We start from the raw sequence: 25,682 nt of genomic DNA, 5'->3' as shown, positions 1-25,682 counted from the left end.
AAATGGCACTGACAGCTGGCACTGGGGCAAATGGCACTGACAGCTTGCACTGGGGCAAATGGCACTGACAGCTGGCACTGGGGCAAATGGCACTGACAGCTGGCACTGGGGCAAATGGCACTGACAGCTGGCACTGGGGCAAATGGCACTGACAGCTGGCACTGGGGCAAATGGCACTGTCAGGTGGAACTGGGGACAAATGGTATTGACAGGTGGCAGTGGGGACAGGTGGCAGTGTGGACAGGTGGCAGTGACATTGTGGGACCTTTATTTTTATTTTATTTATTTTTTACCGACTAACGGCCGCTGTGGCCGTTCATCTCTCCCTCCTCACACGTTGTCTGTGTGAGGAGGGAAAGCCGGCGATGAGAGATGATCTCATATGTTTACATATGAGATCATCTCTCATTGGGCACGCCGATCGCGCTGTAAACGGCTGCTGTCATTGGCCGTTTACAGCGATCTGTGACTGGCTGTGTCCAGGGGACACGGCCAGCACAGAACTTCCCCCTGTGCCCTGCCACATTAACCCCAAATCAAGGGGCCCCAGGTGACAAATTACAAGCTGGGTGAAAACCTAGGAGCAAGCATAAATGAGGGTACTACCTACTTTTACTTGTGCTTGCTCCTAGGTTTTTACAGCAACCTCCATCTTATGTCCTGCTGGTGCCAAGGGCGCCTGTATCTGCCTGAGCTGTAGTCTGCATTGAGCCCAAAATGCAGTATTAGCTCCTCCACCTGTAGCTTCCTGATAGAACCCAAAAAAGCTACTGCGCGAACCCCTGCAAAAAAAGTCCTATAGTGCGGATAGTGCACACACCCAGACACTTGGACTGGGAACCCACGCTGCCTGTTCCGGTTCCTGTCAGGGGGGGTATGTCACTTTCAGTCATTGCCTTCGCCAGGCACAGAAGGAGAAAGGGAACCAAGCTACTACCTCCCTCTCTGGAGTCCTCTTGAAGGGCCATCTTGCAGAAAATCCTACTAGCTGCTCCCAGTGGAGCCAAGAAGGTAAAGATGTGGGCGGAACAAAAAGAAAGCCAGAGAACAGAGGCCTCCTTCACTCAGGTTCCATGAACCTAGGTGAAGGAGGCCTGACCAGTTCAGCAGAGTGACTGCCTTTTAAAGTATATTTGTGATGTGTTTTCAGTTCCTGTTGGAGGAGATGCTTCTCTAATGGGCTGTCCTGGATGATGACTGGGGAAATAGCCCATCCACAAACCAGCCAATAGCTTGACAAAGGAGTGCGCACACCCTCGGTGTATTGCTCATGCACCGAAATACGTTACGCACTTCCTGCCTGATAACTTGCCTGCTGACGTTGCGTTCCACCGCAGCTTCTGATTTTCATCGCTGCAGTAGGTACTGTCCCTAATCTTTCAGAGTAGCACTACTCCCCACAGTGCTATGGAGGTTTTCCACTATACCTATGAGCCAAATACTATCCTTTATCATGTGATTGACCAATTGTCTTGGTTTCAAAATAAATAGCTTTTAGATACTAAACAGAGGCACTTTTCCTTCTTCCTGTCTCATATCTACATACAGAGCCTGTGTCTATGGTCAGGATCAGATGCCATTAGCAGATTATTGTTTTTTATCTCACTGGATTTACCATGGACTATGCTTGACATCTTCAGAAATTGGCTGAGTTATCTTTAAGCACATACTGTCAATTTCTTTCTTTTACAGAGCACTGTGAAAAAATCACGTGGCCGATTGATCTGTGAATGGGCAACCACAAACTGTCAAACCAGTGACAGCGGTCGCCCAGAAAAGATGCCTGCTCACTGTCACTGGGAGGGAGGGAGGGGTTAGAAGGAAGAGGCTGCAGCTGCTGGAACATGTTACATGTTCCACCCTAAATACGAGTGGAACATTTAACATTTTCCAAATGGTGAACTTATCCTTTAAAGTCAATTCACTACATGAAATAAACAAATACATTAAAGTAGTGGTCCAGGCATGCAATACTACAGGATTACCCTTCCCCAGAGCCCCTTTCCCCATGCTGACCCGGGGGGGTGAAATATCAAAATCTGGAGGCCCCCAGAGCACGTTACCCGCTTATGTGAATGAGCTTGGGGTACATAGCACCTCTACTCTCACTAAACAAAATGGCCAAAGAAAAAAAAACCCAGAGGCAGTTTTTGCCAACTCCTTTATTAAAAAAAAAAAAAAAAAAGTGCCTGAAGTAAATCCAGTGTCAATCCTGATAAACACTCCATCCAATCCATACCCGTCACTTGATAAACTAAGGGTTTGAACCAACCTCCCCCGAAGGGCCTGGTATGGAAATGGGGGAGGGGAGAAGAGTAGAAACTCAGTGCTGTTTTTTTACATTTTTTCCTCTTTACGCTGCCGACTGCAGATGAGTCATGGTTTAAGGACGTGGTGGGTACCGACTCCTCATCAACAAGCTATGCACTGGCTGCTAAGGACGCCAGTGGGTGCTGGCACCTTAACCAGCTATTCACTGGTTAAGGACTGCGGTGGGTTCCCAGAGTTAATATACTGCAAGTTTTCACTACTAAAAAACTGCATGACTTCATGAAATAGCACATGCTGTATTTTAGTAGTTTATTTTGTGAACTGCAAAAAAAAAAAGATATTTAAAAAGTGCTATGAGCTATTCTCTCCTTGATCTTAAAGCGGTAGGTAGCATTTCATGAACTATGCCCACAGTGTCTTCTTATAAACAAATTTAAAACATTAATCTGCTTAAGTGAATAAAACAGAAGTAAACTTACTTTTTAACCGTTCATCATCTTTCACAAAGAAGAAACGAATGGTGCTTATATCTGGTTGTGTACTGCAAGAGTAAAAGGAAAAAGAAAAGTACAATGTATGCAGAATAGGACAACATTAATGTAATGCAGAAAAAGTGTCTCATACTCACAAGAACTACGGGTCTACATTTGTAGGAAAGACTGTCCCCTTTAAATGGATTCTGTAATGAGCGATCATGTAGGCTGTCACTACTAAAATCTTTTTCATATATATGTTCCTTTGCTGATGCATTGGCTTTAAAAATTGTCTAAGTGACCGTCTTAAAGAAGGTATAGAGAAAAGGAATGGACACTTTCTGCCACTCATTTACAGCATGCTGGTTCTGGGACTCGACTCAACTTAAGTCAGACAAAACCAGGAAACAAGCATTTTCAAAAAAGTAGACCAGCAATGTCAACCTACATGCTTCTCTCATGACAGTCACTTTATAGGATACTTTAGTCCTAAAACAAAAATGTAACACATTGCAGCTTACCAGTTCTTAGAAATAGATGCTTCATTAGTTTTATTTTTGCAAGACCAATACATTTTCTGCAAGTACAGAAAAACACCATCTTGGAAGAATTCCAAAGTGTTTGTAATTTCTGTGCACTGGAATGATAGTAAAAAAATAAATAAAAATAAAAATAAAAACCACCTAATAAAGTTTTCCCAGCCGTCTGTGAAATACCGCCTTCTTGGGTGATGGTGATGAGGACTAGAGGAAGAGTTAGTAGCCTAAACAGCCTAGCTGGTCCCCTCCATAGACACAGTTGATTGAGTGAGAGAAGCTGCTCTAGGACAGAAGTATTTATTCACTGGACAACCAGCTAAAATAACACCACATCAAAGGATGAAAAAGCTCCAATAAATTATATCTTTGGGTCTGCAAACACAAATTCTGGCATACTCAGAGCCATTAGTACAAAAGATACCCATAACAACTGTAAAAGCAATAAGAAGAATTTTGATTTGCCTGTAAATTCCATATCTTGGAATATGGTACAGGACACGGGCAACTCATTCATACACCATGAGTTCGGGCTCATACTTTCAGGTGATTTTGAGGGCCATCCCCCTGGGAAGTCTCCCCTATAAAGCTACCCCACACCAGAAGTCCTCAATTTTGCAGCGAGCAATGCAGAGTAACAAGGAAATTTTAGGGAATATGGTCTGTGCCCTGTACTTAAATATAGAAATTTGTGTTGGCAACCAAAAAGGCTGCCTTGCTGGCAAGAATCTCCATGGGAATATCCTTGATGATTTCTGTAGGTCAGAGAGAACCAGATTAAAGTCCTACAGAAGCTGCAAAGGGGGGCCCAACATATAAAACACCTTGAATGTAGGTTTTCACGTGGAAGTGCAAAGCCAGAGGCCTTTAAAAAGGAAAGATAAGCTGGATAGCTTTCCCTTTAGGGTGCTAAGCGCTAGACTGTGGTCAAGACCTGTTTGTAGGAAGGCGAGAAGGCAAGGAACGGGGTGATCTCTGGACTGAATGGACGGACTCACAACAGAGAAAGTAGGGTTTCCAGGTATGATGATAGATCTTTTTGGAAGTGGCTTGTTTTGCTTTCAGCAAGACAGGAATCACAGACTCAGAAACCCCTCTCCGTTCTTTATGTTTCAACGATTTTTATTAAGGTTTACAAAGTACAAATCATACAGTTCTCAACATTTCTTTGGGTATTGCATGTTGGTTATAACTTTACATACATACACTTGTATTGGAAATCAGTCTTGAATGTCCCTAGTCATTAGTTTAGCTTTCAGTTTCCTTTATGCGGTATTAAGTGACCGCTAACCTTTGGCTAATAGGACAATATGCACATTTAACTGTATGTAGACTCCGCTACTTTACCCTTCCTAGCCTAGCCACTGGGCTGAGGCTGGCTCCATCCTGTAAGTCCATGATGTACAGGGGGGCGCCCCCACTCCCGTGACCCCTGACGCTCCCCTCAACTGTGGGGGCCGCCAGTTCTCGGGCCTCAGGCATGGGGTCCCCCCCACACATCCACGGTTCAACTCGTCGAGAATCAAGATATTATCAATCCTTAACTGGGTAAGATGGGAGAGAGGAAAGAATAGAATGAAATGGAAAGGAAGTTGGGAGTAATGAAAGAGAAAGAGAGGGGGGGGGGGGAGGAAAGGGGGCTCCACACTGCCCTGATCAGTTAAGAGGGGTCTTCAGTTGGTAGGGTCCGAGGGTCGTTTGTCGGAAAATTTGATCCATGGGTCCTATACTTTATGAAATATTTTCATTTTGTCCTGTACTATTGCCGTAAGTCTCTCGTTCAACAAAATCCATGATAGTTGAGTTTGTTTAAATTGATCTAGTGGTAGGACTGCAGATATCCAATTTCTTGCTATCGTGATTTTAGCCGATATGAATATAAAGACCAGAAGCCTCCCGCTATGTTTGGGGGCCTCAATGACCTTGCCCCCAAGTGGTGCATGTTTTGCTGATTTTGGCAGGTTGATCTGGGTGAGGGTGTAAACAAAATTGTAGACCCTAATCCAGAACCTCCCAACTTTGGGGCACGTCCACCAAATATGGTAAGCCGCCCCCATCTGTCCGCAACCTCTAAAACAAGTGGGGGAGGCTTCTGGCACAAAAGTGGCCAACCTGGCCGGCACCATATACAGTACCACCGCAGTAAAACCTTGTAGTTGGCCTCGATAATCAATAATAGTAAAGTGTTGATAAGAGAGAAAGATGCTGTGGTCGCTAATGAATGCCATTCCTCAAGATCAATCGTCTCTTGGAAGTCCCTTTCCCACAGAGTCATATAGTTGAGTTTCACATTTGTATAAGTCAATATCGTATACATTACAGATATATAACCTCTAAGCTTATCATATTGTCTACATAGGTTTTCCATGGGTGTCATTGTCGCTAAGTCGCCCTTTCGGGCCAAGGTTCTTGGATAATGATGTATTTGGGTTAGCTTATAATGCTCTATAGGTGGCATCTGATATTTATCTATCAAGGTTCTTTCAGTTGGGGGGGGGGGGGGGGGGCATGGCTAGCCGGGAACGAAGATGGACGCCTAATTCTTCAGCTCGTCAGCCAGGAGCTATCACCTCACGACGCAGGCCGACATCGCAGACCCATCCGCGGTCATCCCACTCGGTAACGACCGGAGGAAACGATGAGTTCATCTCGGAAGAGACTCACCGATCGCAAACCTCAGAAACCCACTGAGTTTGCGTACAAGCCGGCGGAGCGGCCCGCGCCTAGTCAAGATGGCGCTGACTGGGCCGCACGAAGCGCGGCATATACAGATCTACCGGACGTTCCATCGGGTGACCTCTTGGACACAGGTACCCCCTCCTCACCTTCCCTTGATCAGGCAACCGATCCCTTACTGGATAGCCCGGCCAAAGCCAAAATGCGGCTGGACACGCCACCGCAGCGGCCTCTCCACCTCCAAATCGAAACCCAGGCTTCAGATCCCCTGTTCTCTGGCCAGGCCCTGCAAACCTCCATGGCTGCCTTCCTCACAGTGGGCCAGCCAGTACTAGACACGACCCTAAAGGAGATGCTCCTATCCTTCCAGTCTTCACGAATGACTGATCTCTCCTCATTGTTCTCCAGAATAAACTCTGATCTACACTCCTTATCTGACAGAGTGACCAACACAGAAATAGGATTAGCTGACTGCACCACTACAGTCAATGACATAATTGATACCTGTGAGGACCTTAAAGAAGAACACTCCTGGATAAAAGCCAAGCTGGCCGACCTCGAGGACAGGTCTCACAGGAACAACCTCAAGCTGCGAGGAGTCCCTGAAAATGTCCCCCCTAATGATTTACCACGCTACGCCAAAGAGTTTATCCGTGCTATCTTACCGGATATACCCCCATGCGACCTGATCATCGACCGCATTCACAGAATAGCCAAGCCACCCCACTTAGCAGCCTCGGTCCCTAGAGACGTGCTGATGCGGATCCATTTCTACCATGTGAAAGAAAGGTTACTCTTAGGCATGAAAAGATAAATCTCCTTTACCAACCCCATATACAGGAATCCAACTGTTTCCGGATCTCTCCAAATATACTTTACAAATGAGAAGGCACCTCAACCCAATCACCAAGTCACTACAGAACCACAAAATCCCCTACAAATGGCGCTATCCAGCCACGCTCCTTATTGCCAAAAATGGTCACACACATGTGATCGGAGCGCTGGACAAGGGCCTGAATCTCCTCCACTCCTGGGGTGTCATGATTGAACCTCCCGCCTCTGCCAAACCTCAAAGGGTTCTACCTGTGCCCAATAGAAGCCTCGATTTCAACAACTCCTGAATGCCGCCACACATACTACTTTTCGGCCATTGCTTGATTTGTCAGCTCCCGAGAGCTTTGATCCACTGTCACTACACCTTTTGTCTCCTGGATATCCGATCCGAACTGTTCAACCCCTGTCTGGAGGCTTTGTTTAGTGCTACTTGCACCCCTCCAACTGGTTTTCTTTTCCTCTTTTTATTTTTCTTTCTTACCGTTTCCATTGTAAGATTATACAAATCTCCTACTCCCGAGACATCTGGAGGGCAATAAAAAAATCGTACCATTAAGATCTCCTAGTATCATCATAACTTACTCTCTGCATATTTTTTTCTGTTCTTTTTGTATATAACCTGCACAGTATTGCTCTATCCACAGCTTAGAGACCACTCGCACTTCCGACTTCTTGGACTGTCAACTACCTTGCCTGGACCCTTACGGCATTTGATTATTGAAGTGACTGCCTAAACGTGAGTGATTCCACTACCCTACTCACCTTCTCATCCACATGATGCCTCTCACCATTGTGTCGCTTAACGCCAATGGATTAAACCATCCGGCCAAACGCCACTCACTGTGGAGAACTGCCTCAGACCTCTGTAGTGACATTATTTGCGTACAAGAAACCCACCTACTGCCAGCGGATACCCCACTTTGTAAAAATCACTTATTCCCTCATATCTTTCATGCCACTCATGCCACCAAATCTAGAGGAGTCATGATCGCTGTCAAACACACAGTTGATTTCCAACTTCTGAACACTGTATCGGACCCCAGACGGCAGATACCTCATTCTTACCTGTAACATTGACCGAACGACCTATACACTCAATGTATACGCCCCTAACTCCCATCAGTTGAGATTCCTCCACAAGGTACTCCGAATCGCAAAACCCGCCCAGAATCATCAATTCATAATATGCAGGGACTTCAATTTGACTCCAGATCCACTGCTGGACTCCACGTCTACTGCTACTAGGCTTGGGTCACCTCTACGACACTTCATTTCCTCTCAAGACCTTTATGATATCTGGAGCTGCCATCATGGCTCTGAATGGGACTTTACATTCTTCTCTGCCAGGCACCGCTCTTACTCGAGAATAGATCTATTTTTATCTGATAAGTGGACCTTGCAAAAAGTTGTAGACTCCGCAATCCACGCCACGACTTGGTCAGACCACGCCCCTATCTCTATTTCTATAGATACCTTTCATTCTGCCCCCACTGCTCACCTATGGAAAGCAAACAACTACCTCCTCCAAAACGATCAATACACACCAAAAATTTTGACCCATATCACTGATTACTTCCAGTTTAACAAAGGCACTGTGTCTGACCCAGGCGTGGTGTGGAGTGCCCATAAAGCATACGTGAGAGGGGTGCTCATCAAATTGGGCTCCCACCATAAAAAAAAAAGAGGACGTAACGTTTTGACGACTTAACAGCCCAAATTACTGCATTGGAACTGAAGCTTAAGTCCAACCCAAGCTACATATTGACCGACCAATTATTGACCCTACGACAGGAACTTAGTTGCTCCACTCTTATGAATACCTCCAGAAGAAAGTGAAAGCAACCACGTACTCTACCTCTAATAAAGCAGGCAAGAAACTAGCGCAATGCATTAAGGGAAGACGTATTAAGACAAAAATTACCCAACTGATCCACCCTCACACCAAAACTACCCTTAGTGACCCCCAAGATATTGCTGACACCTTTAGCTCCTACTATAGCTCCCCACAGTGACTGACGAACAATTGGCTGAACTCAATGCCCCATTCACCGAAACAGAAATTTTGGATACTATTAAAACGCTGCCGAATGGCAAATCTCCAGGCCCAGACTGACTAATTGGCGAATACTTTAAACAATTTGCTTCAATTCTAGCCCCCCACTTGACTGAACACTTTAACAACATTGCCTCCTCTTCTACTTTTCATAAAGAATATTTAAAAGCATTTGTGATAACTATACCTAAGCCGGGGAAAGAACCAAATGTCCCCCAAAACTTCCGCCCAATCTCATTGCTCAATCAAGATTTGAAAATGTATGCCAAAACTATAGCCCGCAGGTTAATCCACATCATGCCCACACTAATTCACCAAGATCAGATGGGCTTCACCAAAGGGAGACAAGCCCCCGATGCCTCCAGATAAATGCTCAACCTGATTCACCATGCTGAATCAACAGGAACGCCTTCTCTGCTTCTCTCTTTAGATGCAGAGAAAGCGTTTGATAGAGTTCACTGGCCCTATCTTACCTCAGTCTTGAAAAAAATTGGTTTTACAGGACATATATTAAATGCCATCATGGTATTATACACCATCCCGGAAGCACAAGTATTCACAGAAGGAATGCTCTCCCGCCCATTTCCCATTACTAATGGTACACGCCAGGGATGCCCCCTATCCCCCCTTATTTTTAACTTAGTTATGGAACCTCTGGCTGAGCATATACGCTCTCTCCCTACTATCTCCGTAATTACAATTGGCCCAACCTCCCATAAAATTTGCTTGTTTGCAGATGATGTCATTCTGAGTCTCACGAACCCGACTTCTTCCCTGGCTGAGGTACAAAGATAACTTAAATGGTTTAGTTCGGTATCACTCTACAAAGTAAACGAGTCCAAAACCGTTATACTGGATATTAATATTGACGCCACCACAAAAAATCTCCTACAAATGCAGTATCCATTTAAATGGGCAACTAGTCACATCCCGTATCTTGGCATCCAACTACCAAGATCCCTAAAACATCTTTATGCGGTCAATTTCCCTCCACTTTTACACAATATCCAGCAGACTTCGCAGAAGCTAGCAAAACAAGAACTCTCATGGACCAGAAAACTTGCTGCCTTTAAAATGATTTGCCTTCCCCAAATCTTCTACTATTTCCGAACACTCACTATCCCTCTTCCAACTGCTTTCTTCCATTCCCTACAATCTACAATAAATACCTCCGGAAGGGAAAAAAAAACCCAGCTGTGCACACTCAAATCTCATAAAGCACAAAACAGTGGGAGGCATAGGCTCCATGGACTTCAAAGACTACCATTCAGCAGCCATACTAGCCCAACTTCCCCACTGGATCTGCCCACAATCGCTAACTCCTTGGGCCCAGATAGAACAACAAACGTTTACCAACCATGATTTAAAAACCTGGCTTTTCAGTATACCTCTGGGCACTTCTATCCCGACCTACATATCCCCGACTTTAAAGGCGTCGGCCCTGGCATGGCGCAGACTAGTCAACCGTCTCCCCGTAGTACCTTCCTCTAACTTTAGAATCCCTTTAGAGACACTTACTCATTTGACCCCTGACCTACCAACTTCACTCTGGTCCCTCAAAGGAATTCAAAATCTTCAACAATTGTATCAAGATCACAACCTCAAACCCTACTCCCAATTACAAACCGAATATAATCTTCCCAACTGAGAGTACTTTACTTACCTGCGAATCGGCCACTGCTTATCTAACACACCCTCCCCGTTGTATACAATATCCCCCAAAACTTGGGAATTTCTCACCAATTCAAATTCGAATATTAAAGGCATAACCCACGTTTATAACCAACTACAACACAAAAACACCTTCCTAAAGCTGCCCCCCCCATCATAAATGGGAGACTGACTTTGCACAAACATACACAGATGCCCAGTGGCAGTCAGCAATTAATATAACCTACAAATCTACAAAGTGTGCAGCATTATGGGAACTCATGCAAAAAATCTCATTAAGATATTACCTTACACCTTCTAGAATAGCGTCATTTGATTCCCACTCCACAAATATCTGTTGGAGATGTAAATCGGACACCGGAAATTTGCTCCACATCCTCTGGGCTTGCCCTAATCTAAAACAGTAGTGGTCTGATGTCTTCAATCTCATTTACCTAATTTCCAATCAAACTTTGCCCCAGACCCCCGCATTGGCTATACTCAATTTGACCATAGAACAACTTCCTCAGAACATGAGATGTATCACTATGCATATACTGCTTGCTGCCAGGCTCAATATCACTAGACACTGGAGATCGGACACCCCCCTCACTATAGCTCAAGTTACTGAAATAGTGGCTCTACATTACAGCTACGAGTCCGTGTTGTCAATGGGTAGTGGTCAGGCCTCTAAAACCACTGCAAATTGGCAACCCTGGATAGAGTGGACCTCAGCTGTGACCAGTACTCTACGCTGTTAACCTTTGGACCCAATCCTGAATTCTTGACGAGCAGTACTAGATACCATTCTTTATTTGTTCCTCTGATTACCCTCCTTCCAATATCTCTCAACTAACAGAACTCATAAGTCTAATGACGCCTGAGGCGGGACCCCAATCGGTGTGGCACTAATGATCCCATACGGGGTGCTACACTGATGGGATTTCCGTTTACACTTTCTTGGGACCTTGTGCTTACCCCTTTTTTCTCTCCTTTTTTTTTTTTGATGCAATTTTGAAATGTACCATTTACTGATGTACGCATGTAATAGTTCTGGTCATCTAAACCATTGTACATGTTTTGTATTGACGTCGCTGTTCGACGTACAATGTTAATTGTATTTGTAACTCTCTGCAATACTCAATAAAGAATATAAAGTTAAAAAAAGGTTCTCAGTTAATATACCTCTATGATCACAAAGATCCACAATCCATATCAATCCCTTGTTAGTCCACCATTCAAATTCGAGGGGTGAGAGGCCCGGGGTGAAGTCTCTATTCCTCAATAGAGGTGCTAATGGGGTATGGGGTGACCTAAATTGGTATATCCTTGTAAGTCTATCCCTTTTCTCTAGGGAAAGTGAGAGAGTAGGTCACAATATGGGTGGCCTCTCTTTCCCTGGTAGCCACATCAAATATTGATATTGGGGTAGGGTGACAGGCTAAGGATTGCATTGTCATCCAAATTGTTTGGAGTTTCTGGGAGTGAAATTTTATGATTTGTGCCATTTGTGCTGCATTAATGTATTTCTGTAAGTCGGGTAGGCCCAGTTCCCTTCTGCTTTGGAGTATACATTGTACCCTTGTTCACCCTAGGCCTCTTATCGCCCCATATAAACTGAAGGACCTTTTTCTTAAATGTTTGTAGGTCTGAGCGGACCAGAGAAGCAGGCAATGTGCGAAACAAATATAAGACCCTTGGTAGTACATTCATTTTTATGGAGTGTAGTCTGCCAAACCACGATGGGGGGTGAATCTGCCATCTTGCTAAGTCCTCCGACAGCTTTTTAAACAGGGCTGGGCAGTTACATTTATATAGAGTTTGTATAGAGGGCGTTAAGTGTACTCCCAAATATGGAAGTGCTTCCAGTTCCCATATAAATTGGTGGGATTGTTCTACTGTTTTTTGAATGGAGTCTGGCAGTGAAAGGTTCAATGCTCTAGATTTGCTGTGATTTATTTTGAGTCCTGAGATTTGTGAGAACGGTTGTAGTAGAGCATATAGGTTGGGGAGAAACGTGATCGGTGATAACGCTAGTAGAAGGTCGTCTGCAAAAAGCAGGCATTTGTGTTCCCCATCCCCGCACACTATGCCCTTAATGTCAGGGCTAGACTGAATTTTTATAGCCAGGGGCACTATAGCGAGGACACATAGTAACGGGGACAATGGGCACCGCTGTCTCGTCCCCCGTCTAATATCCAGGGGGCGAGAAGAGTATCCCCTAACCATCAAAGATGCTGTTGGGACATCGTAAAGCTTTTGAAGGAGGGCCAGAAAGCATTCCCCAAATCCAAAGCGCTGTAATACATTGAGTAAATAGTCCCAGGATAGGGAGTCGAACGCCTTTTGGATGTCCAAAGAAAGCAACATACCCTGTCTCTTTCCCCTGGCGTCCCAATCTGACTGAATGGCCGAAATGAGGTCAATAATCCTATGTGCCTGATCTGAGGTTTGACGATCTAGGACAAAGCCCTCTTTGTCCGGGTGGATATATTGGGCGAGGAAGAAATTAAGCCTGAGGGCCAATACTTTGGTCATTAGTTTTAGATCAGTGTTGATCAGGGAGATTGGGTGGTAATTGGCACAGTCTCCGTGGTCTTTCCCTGGTTTCGGTAGTACATGTATGTATGCCGAGTTCTCGTGAGCGGGCATTGTACCATCTCTCTTTAGATCGTTGAAGTAGGAGCACAAATGAGGGACAAAAATTTCCTGGTATTTTTTATAATAGTGCCCTAAGAACCCATCAGGTCCTGGGGCTTCAGAAGGATGAATGGTTTTTATTGCCATCCTGATCTCTATTTCCGTGAACTCCTTGTCCATCAGTTCCACGTGAGGGTGCGTGAGTTGGGGCAGCTGGACCTCCTGAAAAAAGGTTGCTGCATTACTTGAGGAATATTTAGTTTGTGAGCTGTAAAGTTTTGAGTAAAATTTATGGAATTTCCTGATGATCAGTTCAGGATTTTATGTGGGGTGGCCATCAGGCAAACGCAGCTTGGGCAGAGTTGGCATATAAGTTCGAGGTACCAACTTCCTGGCTAATAGTGTAGTTGGTTTGTCCCCCAGTGTATAGTATTTGTGTTTGGACCAGCGAATGTATTTCTCTGCTTTAGTGGTCAAACTTAAATCCAGCGCCAGTCTTGTCTCATTGATTGTTTGCCTCATGTCCACCTTGGGGTTAGTGTGTTGTTCCTTTGTTAGCCTATCTAGTTTCAGTTCCAGTTGCTTAATCCTTTGTTCTCGGTTTAGTTTGGCTCTAGCTGCAATTTGTATCAGTTTCCCCCGTATAGTCGCCTTATGTGCCACCCAATTCATTGCCGGGGATGTGTCCACAGCTTTGTTTATTCTAAAGTAGGCCTGGAGTTCTTTTTCTATTTTCCTGTAGATTATAGGGTCATTCAGTAAGCTTGCATTTAGCCGCCTTGGGGAAGGGCGCGATTTGGACCATAATCCTGTTGTGGAGATTTTAATGGGGGAATGATCTGACCAAGGAGTATTCAATATTTTTGCCGATGTTATATTTGGTAATAGGGGGGTGTGCACTAGAACATGGTCAATCCGAGAATATGTGTGATGCACCTGTGAATAATGTGTATAGTGGGGTTCTTCTCCCTCCAGATGTCTATCATATCATAAAGATGGAGAAGACATGCGACTCTACTACTGCTAAGCGGTGTTTTTTTAAGGATTATTTTGGAAGGGTCTGATTTGTCCATTATTCTATCTAGTGGTATATTACTATCCCATCCCATGATCAGCTGTCCCTGCGCTTTAGGTGTCAACGTTTGAAGCATTTTGCTGAAAAATTCTGTCTGGCTGGAGTTGGGGGCATAGTATGATATGAATGACACCATTTGGTCATGGAGACGCCCCACTGCCATGATGTATCTGCCTACTTTGTCTTTAATCATAGTGACGGGGGTGAATGGGGTTCTCTTTGAGAAACAAATTGCCACTCCCCCTTTTTTCCCTGGACCTGATGCGAAGTAATATTGTTGGTATTTGTTATTCAGGTATCGGGGGGGGGGGGGGCGATGTTTTAGAAAAGTGGGTCTCTTGCAACAGGAGAACGTCCACCTTTTGGGCGTAATCAAATTGGAAGGCTTTGGTTCTTTTAGTTGGGGAATTAAAGCCAAGAATATTATGGGAAATTTTGGAATAGTCTGTGAGGTAAAGTTTACCCATCGTGGAAGGGCAGAGCACTCTTACCTTGTGTCACGTGTCTGGACCCCATGTTTCTGAAATAGTAGACACCATTTTCTCATTTGACCAGGACCAGTGCTCAAGGGTGGAGCGTGGAGCCATTAGCAGGATCGGTAGATAGGGGGGGAGAGAAAAAATGAAAGAGCAAATTAGATAAGTAGTGATAATTAGAGCGTTGGGCCTTAGACCCATAATTGCAGTGATATTATAACCATGTAATTTAGAAACCTGTTGGGGTGTGGCCCCAGACGGACTTAATGTCCGCATTGTTGTGCGCAAGAGTACCCTCATCGTCTGAAGAGGGCAGTCTCGCATATTGGCGGCATGCATTGCCACCCTGACCCAATAAACAGTCACCTATAAACAGGCAGCCAGGTATCCTATAAGCTATAAAACGTTGTAACTCCGGTGGGCGACCCAAGTCAGCCCCCACAGTTCCGGGTCTGCTCATCCGGGACAGGTGGTTCCCCTTCAGTGGTGCCCGTCCCGGAGTTCCAGTCCCAGGGGCTGTCGTCAGCCCCTCTCTGGGGTTTGTGTTGCCGGACCCTCCACCAACAATTGAAATTAACTCGTGGTTAGATTAAGTATGCTAACTGACAACAAACTTCAAGTCATTAAACAGGTTGTGCCACTTGCAACTTCATGGCCATGTAACAGAGGCAACTGTGTGCGGTCCACCCACATGAGTGGATCTTGCGCTGTGCAACGTGTGCAGAGCAGTGATCTTCCCCACCGGGGCAACGACTGCCCACCCCGTCAGGTAGTTTGCTGTGATCTTCCGATTCATGCTCGTCTTTGGTCCTACCACAGCGGTGACAGGGAGCGATTCAGCTGGCTTGAGGGGGAGGGGGCATTCTGGAGATGATGCCCAGGTGCAACAGCAGGTCTTCCCCTTCCTGAAATGTTGCAAAAGAATGAGATCTGCCCTTGAGAGTGAATGACAGCCTGAAATGAAATGTCCATCTGTACTTTATCTGCTTTTTCACAAGCTGTTGGAGTAAGGGCTTCAGATTTCTGCGTTTTTGGACCATAGAGGGGGCCAAATCTGTAAAAAGCTGTATTGGCGCTCCAAGTAAAGTAAGGTCTTGTCTGTTGCACGCTGCAAACATCAGTTTTTCCTTTATGCAATAGTAGTGTGGCTTCACAATCATATCTCGTGGTAGGCCATCCTGTCTAGGTGCTGTGAGGGCTCGGTGGATTTGATCAATCTCCATATGATGTGATTTTATGTCAGGAATCAGATCCTTCATTAGTTCTGTCATTGCTGTCTCCAGATCCGTGTGGATTTCAGGAAGGCTTCATATACACACATTATACCTGCAAGATCTATTCTCTAAATCTTTGATTTTGGCGTTAGCTTCTTCCAATCTATCCTGGAGATCTGTAATCATGTGTGAATTCTGATTAACTTTTTGGACTGTGCCTCCTAGCTTGTTCTCAATCAGATCAAATCATTCACCAATGTATTGAATGTCCCTTTTTAGGTCAGTGGTGATTTTAGCACATGCATTTGATAGCTCTTGCTGCAGCAAGGTGGAGAAGCGTGCGAGTAACACAGTGTCCCCTGCATAGCCTCTCCATTCTTTAAGACCTGAGTTTCAACAGCCAAGCCAGTAAAGTGATATTAAAGGTTTTTTTTTTTTTTTTCCATTAAACCGGTTATACTTGCCTTCTTTGTGCAACGATATTAAATAGGGAGGCCATTACGTTCTTTGGCAGTCCCCAGGCACCGCTGTTCGCTCTTCATTGCTGCAGGGTGCCCCCTCAGCAAGCCGGGTGCTAAGGAAGAACCTGTGTGGGTATGCTCCCGAGCCAGGCTGTGTGCATCCAAAGACATCATCTGAAAAGACCCAATCTAGACCCCTTGAGGATCTCCTGACTACTCCACCACTAAAGTGACCTCTTCACCCGAGTTGGAATCTTCACCTGTGTGTCCAGGGATCTTAAGCTGTGATCCCATGACCTCAGGACTAAAGTTTGTAGACACCTGAAATGCAGTCTTGCCCTCTGAATAGCCAGCATTGTTGAGGTCAGTGCCCCCAATGCCGACATAACTTGCTTTATTGTTATCGGCTGGTTGGTCTGCAGCATTGACAGTGCACTGAACCTTGTCCTTTTTTCTCTTGAGGGAGAAAAATCTTCTGTTCCACTGAATTGATTTGGTAGCCCAGAAACCGAATCTCCTGTGAGAGATTTAGGGAGGATTTCTGGAGGTTTAGAATCCATCCTAGAGATTTTAGATGGTTGCGTGCTTTGGCCAAGTTGTCTTGCAACCTTTCCTTTGAGGGGGCGAAGAATAGTAGGTCATCCAAATAGGGAATAGCTGCGATAACCTGAAGACGAAAAGGAGCTAGGGCTTCCGCCATCACCTTTGTAAAGCTCCGAGGTGAGGATGCCTGCATGTCAAGGCCCTGAACTGCAGATGATGGATCACCCCTTCCATCTTTACCGCCAACCTGAGATACTTCTGGCACTGACGTGAGATTGGGATATGCAGGTATGCATCCCTTAAATCTATTGACACCATGTAACATTCTGGGGTCAGAAGATTTCTTGAACCTTCTGTGCACGACAGATTTGTTCAGAGGTTTTAAATTGTGGATCAATCGGAATTTCCCTGTTGGCTTTCTTACCAAGAAAATGTGAGAATCTGTTGTTGCTCTTCTGGTGGCATTTGAATCACTACGCCCTGCTGCATCAGCTCCTTTAATGAGTACTTCATGGCCAGGGCTTTTCCTGGATCCTTTGGGGTATTCGTCACAAGAAATCTTCTTGGGGAGAATTCCGTAAACTCTATTGAGTAGCCCTGAGAAAGATTGGTCAGCATAAATTGATTTGATGTTATGGGTGACCACTTTTGCCTACCTGCAGGGACGAGTCATTGGGATATTTCGGCTTGCATAGGAGGATGGAAAAAGATTCCGCCTTTGCCTTTTTGTGCAGACCAATTCTTGCTCCTCCCCTGGGACTTGTCGATCTGCTCCTGAGCTCTTTGAGGTCAAAAAAGAGCTTTGGGGGTTGCTTCTTCTTTACTGGAAAGGACTTCTTCCTATCGGCAGTCCTGTCTAGAATGGTATCTAGATCAGGGCCAAAGAGAAGGTCACCTGAAAAGGGAATCCAACAGAGGTTACTCTTTGACGCTGCATCACCTGGCCAAATCTTGATCCATAATGCTCTTCTTGCCAAATTTGTTAGAGCTGCTGATCTAGCCAACATTCTAATTGCTTCAGCTGAAGCATCCGCTATATAGGCTACCATAGAGGACAAGGTCGAAAAAGAATCCAAAATTTCCTGTTTGGGTGAATCCGCTACTCTAGGAGTCTTTAGCCGGTTAACCTGTTATTCCAGGTTCCTGGCTATGCATGCCGTGGCCATGGCTGGCTTTAAATTGCTCATGACCCACTGCTAAGATCTCTTCAAAAGAGATCCATACGCTTATCCATTGGATCCCTAAGGACCCCCATGTCTTCAAAGGCGAGGTCGGTAGATCTAGAGCTAGACCTGGGAGAAGGCAGCATCCAGCCTGGGGACTTTGTTCCATACCGCATAGGGGTCTTCCTCAAATGGAAAAATTCTCTCGTGGGCTCTTGAGAAAAAAAACTTTTTTCTGCCATTCCTTTCCTTATGGAGTCTGAAATTAGAATGAACCAGAAAAGTCTGAACCTTAGGTTCACCTAGACCTGCATACCTGCGGTCGTGCAGTGTTAGTTCCTTCTTTTCTTCACTTAGGCCAAGGGTAACATGTATGGCTCTTAAGAAGCCCATCAACTTCTTCCAGGGACATTTTGAATTTCGATGGGGCTACTTCTGCCCCCTCACCCTCCTCTTCTGAACCCTCACAGGAAGGAGCGGGGGATTGCCTGGTAGAAGGGCCTTTCCGAAAGGTTCTCTGGGACAGAAAGAGAAACCTGGGAAGACTCGGATGCTGAGGGCTGACTAGCCGTCGGATTAACCAACGAGTCACAGAATTACTGAATCTTTGCATACAGCTCCTTTTTGACTGAGGCAACCAAGTCATCACAAATGGAAGCCGATTCCTCTTTGACTAAAAAAGCAATGCAGGTGCTGCATAAGGTTTTTTTTCCAATTCTCTCCCATTTTGGCTTTGCACGAGGGGCATTTCCTTTTGCCTGAATCAGAGCTTTTGGCCTAAAAGGAGAGGAAACAAAAAAAAGGGAAGAAACTAGGAGGCCCTCGTCTTCAGGGAAAAAAAAAAAAAAAAAGAAAAGAGGACCGGAAACCCCAAGTAAAAGGAACAGGCAGATTTAAGCTGCCCCCTACCTGGGCCTTGCTGGCGCCTGTGTCCATCCCCACCATTGCAGAGCCCGCCACGTCCTCCATCGCGGGTGTGCAGCGCTTCACTCGTGGCTTCGTGCTCCGCTTCCAGACTCCCATAGTGCCACTGCACCAGACCGGAAGCAGAAATAGGTGCCAGCACCAACCCTGCCTTCTCCCCCTGCGTCTGGCCGCCGGAAATGACGCCGGACACCGAGCCGCCCTTAAGCAATGTCACTCTTCTTGGCCACCACAAAATGGCAGTGCTGCACGCGCAGCCACTGCTTAGCTGGGGCAGAGAGGGCCTGCCAGATCCCACTGCAGTTCTCCCCGAGCACCAAAGGGGGAGAGGAGTCCAGATGTACCGCTACAAAAGCCTAGGTACATCGGGAGGTCCTTTGAAGAAAAAGGAGGAAAAATGGTGAGGAACCTCTGTCCCCAAGGAGCACCTGAGAGAGCATGGCTCCCCCCATGGGTGTTCCCTCCAGGCCGGAGGAAACACAAACTGATGGATGGTAGGGAAGTGCCTCCCTTTAAATATTTGGAGGAAGGAGGTTTCCGTTGGGAGGGGTCACGATCTCTCAGGTGCTGTCCTGAAAGACACCTTGGGAAAAACCCTTTAATCAGAGAAGCTGCCAGGAGGCCCATGGTAACTCTGGAGGAGCTGCAGAGATCCACAGCTCAGGTGAGAGAATCTGTCCACAGGACAACTATTAGTCCTGTACTCCACAAATCTAGCCTTTATGGAAGAATGGCAAGAAGAAAGCCATTGTTGAAAGAAAGCCATTGTTGAAAGAAAGCCATAAGAAGTCCCGTTTGCAGTTTGTGAGAAGCTATGTGGGGGACACAGCAAACATGTGGAAGGTGGAAAATTGAACTAAAACAAACACTGCACATCGCCTTAAACAAACCATTTCCACCGTGAAATATGGTGGTGGCAGCATCATGTTGTGGGGATGCTTTTCTTCAGCAGGGACAGGGAAGCTGGTCAGAGTTTATGGGAAGATGGATGAAGCCAAATACATTGCAATCTTAAATGAAAACCTGTTAGAGTCTGCAAAAGACTTGGAGACTGGGGCAGAGGTTCACCTTCCAGCAGGACAAAGACCCTAAACATACAGCCAAAGCTACAATGGAATGGGTTACAGTAAAGCATATTCGTGTTTTAGAATGGCCCAATCAAAGGCCAGACCTAAATCGAATTGAGAATATGTGGCAAAACTTGAAAATTGTTACTCACAGATGCTTTCCATCCAATCTGACAGAACTTGAGTTATTTTGCAAAAAAGAATGGGCAAAAATGTCACTCTAGATGTGCAAAGCTTGTAGTGACATACCCAAAAAGACCTGCAGCTGGTGGTTCTACAAAGTATTGACTCAGGGAGGCGGCATACAAATGCACAAACTTAAAGCTGTAGAGAGGGACCTAGCTGAATGAGCCTCTAACACTTCTGAAAGCTCTTGTCTGACCACACCGCACTAAGTTTTCTGAATGACCTTGACACTCCAAGATTACTTCTTCGTCCAAACTTGCCTGATAGAAACACAAACAGCCTCCTGGAGGATTATAACTAGGAAGCAGCTTGAAGCTAGGCATTTTAGACACTTTGTACATCCAGCATGTGTAGGTTAGGTACGGTCTCTGCCAGAAAGGCTGGAATCTTCACTTACTTTGCAAGACGAAAACAGAAGCCGCTTTGGGAACAAGGAAGGAAAAAAAGAAAAAAAACCCCCTGCCCTCTGATAATTGCGGGAAAAGAAGCCGTGTCAGAGAAATCTTGGTTTAAGGTAAGACTGGATTTGTTCCATGGCATGGGAATGTGCCATTATAAGGATTAAGAGTGGAATTGAGCAAATGGGATGGCTTCAAAGCTGGATACCATAAATCCTAGCTTTTACATTCAGCTCTGCAGGACAGACCAACGACAGGATTGGAGTTGTCAAAACTGAATTTACAGTTCATCAACTTGTCCTGAAGCAGGAAGCCCTTGTCTTGAAAGGTATAGTGGAGAAGGCCCAAATACTTCCAGCAAGAATCAGATGACTTTCAGGATCCAAAGTCTTTCAAGGTACAACTGACACACTGAAGTCCAATGTCAGTTAGGTCTGTTCTTGCAGCAGCAGATCTCTCAGGAAACCAAGGGGTGAAATGCCTCTGGGATAAACACCCTGAACTTTTGTGAGAACAGTTGTGAACATTTGTTGAGCCAGAACAAAAAAAAAAAAAAAAAAAGAAGGTGTCACAACCCGACTGTTGTCGCCCACAGCAAAGCAAAGAAATCAATTATGACCTGGAAATGTGTGCGCGTGTAAATCCTTCATGTCAAAGGATGCCAAGAAGTCTCTGCAGTGAAGGAAAGCAATAACTAACCAATTTACCCCCAAAACTTTTAGGACATTGCAAACCAATATCATTAAAACAGGATGTCCTGATTGGGTTTAATTACTAAAAAATGTTCTTGCATATAAACTGTTTTTAATGTTACAATAATGGGAATAATAACCTATAGGTTCAATAGTCCCTAAATAGCTGAAAGACTATCTCCCATAGAGGCTAGTCATGAAGCCTTTTCCAACTGTTGCTTCATCAACCAGAACCTAAACCAGTGTTCCCTGTGGATCTAGACAAAAGAAAGTTACTAGAGACCAGTGCCGCATTGTACATGAAATTTAACACAAATATCATCTGATTAACGCTATCAATAAGTGAGTGTCAACACCAGCAGCTGTCAATCCTCTACAGGAATGGTCAGAGTTTAAGATGAAACACAGGTAATTCAACAACCAGGGGGAGACAACCATTTTGTTACAAAGTCCTCTGAAGAATCTCCATTAAGCATCTCTGTGTAAAAATCCACTGGTGAAGGCATGTCCTTGAGATCAGTGAGAGCAACAAGCTGCATTGAGTCAAAAAACCTACATGACCGAAGAAAATACCCGTTGTAAGAAAACAAGAGCAATGATCATCAAGGAAAAGAGAGGTTTTAAAAATGGCTGCCTATGTAGGCAGTTTTGATTGAGACCTGTGTGTAATGCAAGAGATAGAAATGTTTCCTGTGCTAAACTCAACAATGCACAAGTGCAAAATTGGTTCTGATTCGAAGATTCCCCTGCAGTCCTACTGACTGCCCTACTGCTTGTTGCAAGACATGTTGTGCACAACTAAAAAAAATTGGATTTTTTGTACTCACTGTAAAATCCTTTTCTCTGTAATTCTCTGTAATTCACGGACTGACACAGCTCGTTTCTTAGACCATTGGGTTGTTATGCCACCTTCAGGAGAGGACTAGGCATAACATGTTAACATGCGATAATAAAACTAGCACTTTCTAGTTCCTCCCAAGGGGCGGTCCCTTAGGTAACAACCCCTCAGCCTGCTACTGCAGCTTCAGTACGTCAACAAGCAGTATAACGTAGACATAAATAGGAGGGGAGGATGCTGTGTCAGTCGGTAAACCACAGAGAAAAGGATTTTACGGTACAAAAAATCCTATTTTCTCTTACGTTCACCGACTGACACAGCTCCTTTCTTAGACCATTGGGATGTCCCCAAGCAGTGCCAAAATGAGGGGTGGGAAACCAGCATAAAAAAATTCACCCGCAATGGCATGTGGGAACTAGTATAAAACTTTACCCACAAAAAACAACAGTGTGTGGAAATAACCAAAAACTTTTTTACCCACAAAAAAACAGGGTGCTCAACTGGGAGTCAATACCTCCAAACCGCATTAGAACTGCGGTAACAAATGCAACCATGCATTTACTTAAAGGTACTGTGTTTTTACCAAAAAAAATGGAAAAAAATGTAAGTGCAATTGCAATTATACGGCCGTCTGCAAACTTTGCGGCCAAAACAGGCAGAAGCTGATGCACTGACATCTACCTTGTAGAATTTTGTAAAGGTGTGAACAGACGACCAAGCCGCTGCTTTACACACTTGAGCCACAGACGCTTCATGTCGGAAGGTCCAAGATGTTCCGATTGCCCTTGTAGAGTGGGCCGTGACTGGAAACGGGTCACCTGCCCCTTCAAGGCGTAGGCCTGTACTACAATCTGTCTGATCCACTTGGAAATGGTGGCCAACGAGACCGCCATACATTTTTTCGGACCAGCCACAAAAACAAACAAGGAGTCTGATTTTCGAAAGGGAGCCGTAGCAGACAAATACACCCTGAGAGCCCGAACCACGTCCAGGGAATGAAGGGCCACCTCCTTAGGATGTGTCGGCTTAGGACACAGAGATGGTAACACAATTTCTTCATTGACGTGGAACGCCAAAACCACCTTCAGCAGAAAAGAAGGTTGCGGACGCAACACCACCTTATCCTTGGATAACCAGATAGGGCGACTTGCAAGACAAGGCAGCTAGTTCCGAAACCCTCCTGGCCGAAGTAATGGCAACTAGAAAGACAACTTTCTGGGAAAGAGTCAACAGAGGGCTCTCTCTGATATTTTCAAATGGCGGTTTTTGAAGCGCCGATAACACCAGGTTCAGATCCCACGGGGGAAACGGTGGATGCACCGGAACTACATGTCGCACCCCTTGAACAAAAGTGCTCACTGGAGAGTGAGATGCCAGGGGTCTTGGAAAAAAAGAAGCCAAAGCTGATATTTGTCCCTTAATGGTGCTTAAAGCCATGTTCCGGTCTACTCCTTGCTGTAGAAACAGCAAGATCCTGGATATAGAAAAAGAGCGCGGACACCAACCTTTATCCTCACACATGGAGATGTAGGCCTTCCAGGTACGATGATATATCTTCTGAGAAGATGATTTCCGTTTTCTCAACATAGTTGGAGTCACCGAGTCCAAAAGACCCTGGTTTCTCAACACCTGGTTCTCAATAGCCATGCCGTTAAAACCAGCGATGGTAAAGCAGGATGGAGAATCGGACCTTGAGACAGAAGGTCCTCTCATAACGGCAGTCAGCAAGGGGCGTCAGCCACCAGGCTCACTAGGTCTGCGTACCAGGGATGCTGGGGCCAATCTGAGGCAATCAGTATTACTGGAATCCCCTCGGCCTCCAGTCTGCGGAGCAGACGTGGTAACAGTTTCAGCGGAGGAAAGGCATAGATCAGCTGGTACTGATCCCACTGAGCCAACAGCGCGTCTGCCCAAGGATCTCTTGTCCTGGATACCAATCTCGGCACCTTCCGATTGAGACGGGAGGCCAGAAGATCCATGTCTGGTGTGCCCCATTGCAGGCACAGCAGCCTGAACACCTCCGGATGCAACTCCCATTCTCCCGGGTCCAGCATCTGGCAACTTAGGTAGTCGGCCTGCCAGTTCTCCACTCCCGGGATGTAAATGGCCAACAGGGCCGGTACATGTTGCTCTGCCCACTGAAGGATGTGAGCGACCTCCCGTGCAGCGGCCGGGCTTCATGTTCCTCCTTGGTGATTAACGTATGCCACTGCTGTGGCGTTGTTTGACTGGATCCTGATCGGATGCCCTCAAAGTCTTATTGACCATGTGGAGAGGCATAGCCTGATCGCTCTCAGCTCGAGCAGATTGATCTGCAACTTAAATTCCTCCACGACCAGAAGCCCTGGGTCGACTGAACTCCCATTACTCCACCCCAGCCAGTCAGGCTGGCGTCCATTGTTATCACTGTCTGTCTATTTCAGAGGTAGGAACGACTTCCCGGACCGAAGTGCCGGGGACCTCAGCCACCAGAGCAGGGAATCCCTGACTAACTGGCTCACTTGAATCTGCCAATCCAGGGACAACGGAGATTTGTCCCAATTTGTCAATATCTCCTTCTGTAAGACTCTGGTGTGAAACTGGGCATACAGTACTGCCTCGAAGGAGGACACCATGAGTCCCAGGACTCGCATGCAGAAGCGTAGCGTCCCCCACCTGCGGTTCATAAGCAGTTTTACTGCGGCTCTGAGAGTCTGCAGCTTGTCTGAAGGGAGAAACACTCTAGCTTCCGTGGAGTCCAGCAGTAAGCCTAGGCACTCCAAACACTGAGCTGGTACAATCACAGACTTCTTTAGGTTTAACAGCCACCCAAATTCCTGCAGGGTCTGCATGGTAATCGTCACATTCTCCTCTAACTCTGAGGCGTAAGATGCTCTCAGGAGGAGATTGTCTAGGTAACCCACGATCGCGATCCCACGTTGCCACAGCCATGTCAATACTGGAGCCAATACCTTGGTAAAGACTCGGGAGGCTGACGCCAAACCAAAAGGGAGAGCCACAAACTGGTAGTGGGCTTCCCCAACTGCAAAACGCAGAAACCTCTGATGCCAAAGGCATATGGGTATGTGCAGGTACGCATCCTAAATGTCTAAAGATGCAGGGAGTCCCCTTGATGGAGTGCGACTACTGAGCAAACTGATTCCATTCTGAACCTCTGTACTTTTACAAAGTATTTGAGGGCTTTTAGGTCCAAGATTGGACGTACTCCTTTCTTTTTGGGGACTACAAACAGGTTTGAGTAGAACCCCTGGAAGCGTTCCTATTCCAGAACAGGTACTATCACCCCGTGACTCAGCATGTCCCTTACCGCCCCCAATAGGGCCCCCCTGGCGAGCCGGGAGTATGGGTATGCTGGAGGGGAAGAATCAGTTTTTTGGCCAAGAGAGGAAATTTATCTTGTAGCCTGAGGAAATCAGATTGCAGACCCATTGGTCGGTCAGCCGAGAGGCCCACCGGGCTGCAAACTCTCGAAGGCAACCCCCCACCCATGTTGCGGGCGGGGGCAAACCTTC

At 45.8% G+C, this 25,682-nt stretch overlaps 1 protein-coding gene across 10 annotated transcripts in view; it reads right to left on the bottom strand.

Annotated features, from left to right (window-relative positions):
- The window catches only part of NOL8 (nucleolar protein 8), an 828,826-nt gene that overhangs the window by 251,175 nt on the left and 551,969 nt on the right, over positions 1 to 25,682 (bottom strand). For all 10 annotated transcript variants that reach the window (XR_013262355.1, XM_077452483.1, XM_077452484.1 and 7 more), the window contains one exon: positions 2,751 to 2,812. Coding sequence is in view for 9 of the 10 variants with exons in the window: in XM_077452483.1 (XP_077308609.1) it covers positions 2,751 to 2,812 (62 nt within the window). In the remaining variant the exon portion in view is untranslated. The remainder of the gene's footprint in view (positions 1 to 2,750; positions 2,813 to 25,682) is intronic.

The sequence above is a fragment of the Lithobates pipiens genome, unplaced genomic scaffold, assembly GCF_037356315.1.
Source record: "Lithobates pipiens isolate NorthernLeopardFrog02 unplaced genomic scaffold, aLitPip1_a1.2 Scaffold_23, whole genome shotgun sequence".
Lineage (NCBI taxonomy): Eukaryota > Metazoa > Chordata > Amphibia > Anura > Ranidae > Lithobates > Lithobates pipiens.
This window is presented reverse-complemented; position numbering and strand designations above follow the sequence as displayed.